The 6,276-nt window shown below is 43.1% G+C and overlaps 1 protein-coding gene across 1 annotated transcript; it reads left to right on the top strand.

Moving 5' to 3' along the window:
* Positions 1–461: 461 nt before the first annotated feature.
* LOC127348400 (protein MAIN-LIKE 1-like) lies at positions 462–1,175 on the top strand (the record flags this gene model as incomplete). Its single annotated transcript, XM_051374440.2, has 1 exon — positions 462–1,175. A coding segment is annotated over one exon (714 nt), but the record flags the coding sequence as incomplete, so codon positions are not given.
* Positions 1,176–6,276: the final 5,101 nt, after the last annotated feature.

Below are 6,276 nucleotides of genomic sequence, written 5' to 3'. Positions count from 1 at the left end.
TATTCCCCTTCGTTCCCCTTCGATTCATCCAAGATTTGCTCCGGTTTAATTCGATTTACCCGTTTTGCCTAGATTGGAAATGTTGGTTCCTCATTGTATGCATGTGTTTGAACCATAGATTTTTTGGAACCATAGATGTTAAATTTTGCTAGATTAGTATGTGTAGGAACCCTAGACATGGAAACTAAATTTGAAATGGCTATGTATGTGTTGAAATGGGTATGTAAGTGTTGAATGTGTATGTGTAGGAACCCTAGATATGTATGTATCCTAGATTTGTGGAGGAACCCTAGGCATCAAATTTCATGAATGTGTATGTGAAGGAATAACTCATATGGTGTATGGTGTTCTATCCCTAGATATGAATGTATATGTATGTATTTCATGTATTTGTGATGACTTATTTGGATATATTCTCATGTATGTGTTGCTCATAATATGTTGTATTTGTGTAAATATGTAGGATGGTGTGGCTCCTGGATCAAGAGTATGACAGGGAACACCGGGCTGTTCATATGACGGAGAGGACAACGGATCTTCACCCTTTGAAGATTCGTTACCATGGCACAGTGGATATACCGTATGACGAGAGGTACACGGAGCACATCGAGCCTACCGGTCTTCTCCAGTTCATATCCCTTGTAAGCCGTGGGGGGCCGAATATGAACGCCGCGGCACTCACCGCTCTTGTCGACCGGTGGAGGCCGGAGACGCACACCTTCCACTTGAGGGCCGGTGAGATGGCCCCTACTCTCGAGGATGTTTCCATGATCCTTGGACTACCTATTCAGGGCGAGCCACTGTGTATGAACACAGCTTCTGATGGGTGGCGCCAGCAGATGGAGGCGCTTATTGGCATGGATCCTCCGGCGCCAGCAAATCCAAAGGAGAGAGCTCCCGCCGGCGCAGCTTTCTCTTGGATCAGGCTTAACTTTGCACAATGCCCTGAAGGGGCCAACGAGGACACTATCAGGACGTACACCCGCGTGTACTTGTGGTACATGATTTCGAGGACTCTCTTTCCTGACAGTGGGGGGAAGCTGGCCCATTGGTGTTGGCTGAAGGCGCTTACGGTGTTGGAGCACCGGTGGAGTTGGGGAACAGCGGCACTTGCCTACCTCTACCGGCAGGTGATGATTTGTTCTATGTACTATTTTCCTATAGTAGTGTGCTAGACAAAGTACTAATCAAATGTCTTATGTACGCAGTTGGACGAAGCTTGTCGCAGGACTGGGAGCAGGACTGGGAGCGGCGGTATTGGTGGATGCATGCTCCTACTTTCCGTATGGAGCTGGGACCGCCTATCAGTTGGGCGGCCTAGGACACTCACCGAGAGGCCATGGCCTCATCACCATGAGAACCTTGATCGGGAGCCGACTTGGGCATACCTTTGGGACAATGTCTCGGAGATGACGAGCGATCCAAAGATCATGTACAGGCAGTACACTGCGGAGTTGGACACTCTTACCGCTGAGTAGGTAACCGATCACTCTTTTGCAATCATAGTTTTCATTGATTCTACTGGCATGTTCTAAATTCTGAAATATTTGTATGCTGCAGGTGGAATGGGAGCCGTATGGTACCTACTACCGTATTGGCGCGGCGATGACTGACCTCAACCACAAGTGCACGGAGGAGGCGCGATTCTGGCGTATGCGCTGCCCACTCATATGCATGTGGCTTGTTGAACACCACCAGCCGCACAGAGTGATGAGACAGTTTGGGCTGTATCAGGAGTGCCCACCTCAGTGGCAAGACACGGACAAGGCGCTTCATAGGTAAACTTCTGGAATCATGCGATGGAAGATTCTTGATAGAAGAGGTAGAATATAACTTGTTGATTCTTGCAGGCTTGATAGGCAGCGGCAGAGTGATGGCGTGTAACTCACACGTTCGTTGGGAACCCCAAGAGGAAGGTATGATGCGCACAGCAGCAAGTTTTCCCTCAGAAAGAAACCAAGGTTTATCGAACCAGGAGGAGCCAAGAAGCACGTTGAAGGTTGATGGCGGCGGGATGTAGTGCGGCGCAACACCAGGGATTCCGGCGCCAACGTGGAACCTGCACAACACAACCAAAGTACTTTGCCCCAACGAAACAGTGAGGTTGTCAATCTCACCGGCTTGCTGTAACAAAGGATTAACCGTATTGTGTGGAAGATGATTGTTTGCGTAAAACAAGAAAAACAAGATTGCAAGAGATTGTATTTCAGTAAAGAGAATTGGACCGGGGTCCACAGTTCACTAGAGGTGTCTCTCCCATAAGACAAACAGCATGTTGGGTGAACAAATTACAGTTGGGCAATTGACAAATAAAGAGGGCATGACCATGCACATACATATCATGATGAGTATAGTGAGATTTAATTGGGCATTACGACAAAGTACATAGACCGCCATCCAACTGCATCTATGCCTAAAAAGTCCACCTTCAGGTTATCATCCGAACCCCTCCAAGATTAAGTTGCAAAGCAACAGACAATTGCATTAAGTATGGTGCGTAATGTAATCAACAACTACATCCTTAGACATAGCATCAATGTTTTATCCCTAGTGGCAACAGACAACACAACCTTAGAACTTTCTCACACCGTCCTGTGTCAATGCGTGCATGAACCCACTATCGAGCATAAGTACTCCCTCTTGGAGTTACAAGCATCTACTTGGCCAGAGCATCTACTAGTAATTCTAAAGCATACAAGATCATAAACAACACGTAGATATAACTTTGATAATCAACATAACAAGTATTCTCTATTCATCGGATCCCAACAAACGCAACATATAGAATTACAGATAGATGATCTTGATCATGTTAGGCAGCTCACAAGATCCGACAATGATAGCACAATGGGGAGAAGACAACCATCTAGCTACTGCTATGGGCCCATAGTCCAGGGGTAGACTACTCACACATCACACCGGAGGCGACCATGGCGGCGTAGAGTCCTCCGGGAGATGATTCCCCTCTCCGGCAGGGTGCCGGAGGCGATCTCCTGGATCCCCCGAGATGGGATCGACGGTGGCGGCGTCTCAGTAAGGTTTTCCGTATCGTGGCTCTCGGTACTGGGGGTTTCGTCACGGAGGCTTTAAGTAGGCGGAAGGGCAAGTCAAGAGGCGGCACGGGGGGCCCAGACCATAGGCCGGCGCGGCCAGGGGTGGGGCCGTGCCGCCCTAGGGTTTGGCCACCCCGTGGCCCCTCTTCGTTTCGTCTTCGGACTTCTGGAAGCTTCGTGGAAAAATAGGCCCCTGGGCGTTGATTTCGTCCAATTCCGAGAATATTTCCTTACTAGGATTTCTGAAACCAAAGACAGCAGAAACAAAGAATCGGCACTTCGGCATCTTGTTAATAGGTTAGTTCCAGAAAATGCACGAATATGACATAAAGTGTGCATAAAACATGTAGATAACATCAATAATGTGGCATGGAACATAAGAAATTATCGATACGTCGGAGACGTATCAGCATCCCCAAGCTTAGTTCTGCTCGTCCCGAGCAGGTAAAACGATAACACAGATAATTTCTGGAGTGACATGCCATCATAATCTTGATCATACTATTTGTAAAGCATATGTAGTGAATGCAGCGATCAAAACAATGTATATGACATGAGTAAACAAGTGAATCATAAAGCAAAGACTTTTCATGAATAGCACTTCAAGACAAGCATCAATTAAGTCTTGCATAAGAGTTAACTCATAAAGCAATAATTCAAAGTAAAAGCATTGAAGCAACACAAAAGAAGATTAAGTTTCAGCGGTTGCTTTCAACTTGTAACATGTATATCTCATCGATATTGTCAATATAGAGTAATATAATAAGTGCAATAAGCAAGTATGTAGGAATCAACGCACAGTTCACACAAGTGTTTGCTTCTTGAGGTGGAGAGAAATAGGTGAACTGACTCAACATTGAAAGTAAAAGAATGGTCCTCCATAGAGGAAAAGCATCGATTGCTATATTTGTGCTAGAGATTTGATTTTGAAAACATGAAACAATTTTGTCAACGGTGGTAATAAAGCATATGCATCATGTAAATTATATCTTATAAGTTGCAAGCCTCATGCATAGTGTACTAATAGTGCCCGCACCTTGTCCTAATTAGCTTGGACTACCGGATCATCACAATGCACTGTTTTAACCAAGTGTCACAAAGGTACCTCTATGCCGCCCGTACAAAGGTCTAAGGAGAAAGCTCGCATCGGATTTCTCGCTATTGATTATTCTTCAACTTAGACATCCATACCGGGACAACATAGACAATGATAATGGACTCCTCTTTTATGCATAAGCATGTAACAACAATTAATAATTTTCTCATTTGAGATTTGAGGATATATGTCCAAAACTGAAACTTCCACCATGGATCATGGCTTTAGTTAGCGGCCCAATGTTCTTCTCTAACATTATGCATGCTTAACCATAAGGTGGTAGATCTCTCTTACTTCAGACAAGACGGACATGCATAGCAACTCACATGAAATTCAACAATGAATAGTTGATGGCGTCCCAAAGTGAACATGGTTATCGCACAACAAGCAACTTAATAAGAGATAAAGTGCATAATTACATATTCAATACCACAATAGTTTTTAAGCTATTTGTCCCATGAGCTATATATTGCAAAGGTGAATGATGGAATTTTAAAGGTAGCACTCAAGCAATTTACTTTGGAATGGCGGAAAATACCATGTAGTAGGTAGGTATGGTGGACACAAATGGCATAGTGGTTGGCTCAAGCATTTTGGATGCATGAGAAGTATTCCCTCTCGATACAAGGTTTAGGCTAGCAAGGTTTATTTGAAACAAACACAAGGATGAACCGGTGCAGCAAAACTCACATAAAAGACATATTGAAAATATTATAAGACTCTACACCGTCTTCCTTGTTGTTCAAACTCAATACTAGAAATTATCTAGACCTTAGAGAAACCAAATATGCAAACCAAATTTTAGCATGCTCTATGTATTTCTTCATTAATAGGTGCAAAGCATATGATGCAAGAGCTTAAACATGAGCACAACAATTGCCAAGTATCACATTACCCAAGACATTTATAGCAATTACTACATGTATCATTTTCCAATTCCAACCATATAACAATTCAACGAAGAAGAAACTTCGCCATGAATACTATGAGTAGAAACCAAGGACATACTTGTCCATATGCTACAGCGGAGCGTGTCTCTCTCCCATAAAGTGAATGCTAGGATCCATTTTATTCAAACAAAACAAAAACAAAAACAAACCGACGCTCCAAGCAAAGCACATAAGATGTGATGGAATAAAAATATAGTTTCAGGGGAGGAACCTGATAATGTTGTCGATGAAGAAGGGGATGCCTTGGGCATCCCCAAGCTTAGACGCTTGAGTCTTCTTAATATATGCAGGGGTGAACCACCGGGGCATCCCCAAGCTTAGAGCTTTCACTCTCCTTGATCATGTTGCATCATACTCCTCTCTTGATCCTTGAAAACTTCCTCCACACCAAACTCGAAACAACTCATTAGAGGGTTAGTGCACAATATAAATTGACATATTCAGAGGTGACACAATCATTCTTAACACTTCTGGACATTGCATAATGCTACTGGATATTAGTGGATCAAAGAAATTCATCCAATATAGCAAAAGAGGCAATGCGAAATAAAAGGCAGAATCTGTCAAAACAGAACAGTTCGTATTGACGAATTTTAAAATGGCACCAGACTTGCTCAAATGAAAATGCTCAAATTTAATGAAAGTTGCGTACATATCTGCGGATCATGCACGTAAATTGGCTTAATTTTCTGAGCTACCTACATGGAGGTGGACCCAGATTCGTGACAGCAAAGAAATTTGGAACTGCGCAGTAATCCAAATCTAGTACTTACTTTTCTATCAAATACTTAACTTGGCACAACAAAACACAAAACTAAGATAAGGAGAGGTTGCTACAGTAGTAAACAACTTCCAACACACAAAATAGAAACAAAGTACTGTAGGTAAAAACATGGGTTGTCTCCCATAAGCGCTTTTCTTTAACGCCTTTCAGCTAGGCGCAGAAAGTGTGTATCAAGTATCATCAAGAGACGAAGTGTCAACATCATAATTTGTTCTAATAATAGAATCAAAAGGTAACTTCATTCTCTTTCTAGGGAAGTGTTCCATACCTTTCTTGAGAGGAAATTGATATTTTATATTACCTTCCTTCATATCAATGATAGCACCAACAATCAAGAAAAGGTCTTCCCAATATAATGGGATAAGATGCATTGCATTCAATATCCAAGACAAC

This window comes from Lolium perenne, chromosome 4 (assembly GCF_019359855.2).
Source record: "Lolium perenne isolate Kyuss_39 chromosome 4, Kyuss_2.0, whole genome shotgun sequence".
Classification (NCBI taxonomy): domain Eukaryota; kingdom Viridiplantae; phylum Streptophyta; class Magnoliopsida; order Poales; family Poaceae; genus Lolium; species Lolium perenne.
The sequence above is the reverse complement of the archived record's forward strand: the minus strand, read 5'-3'. Positions and strand labels throughout refer to the sequence as shown.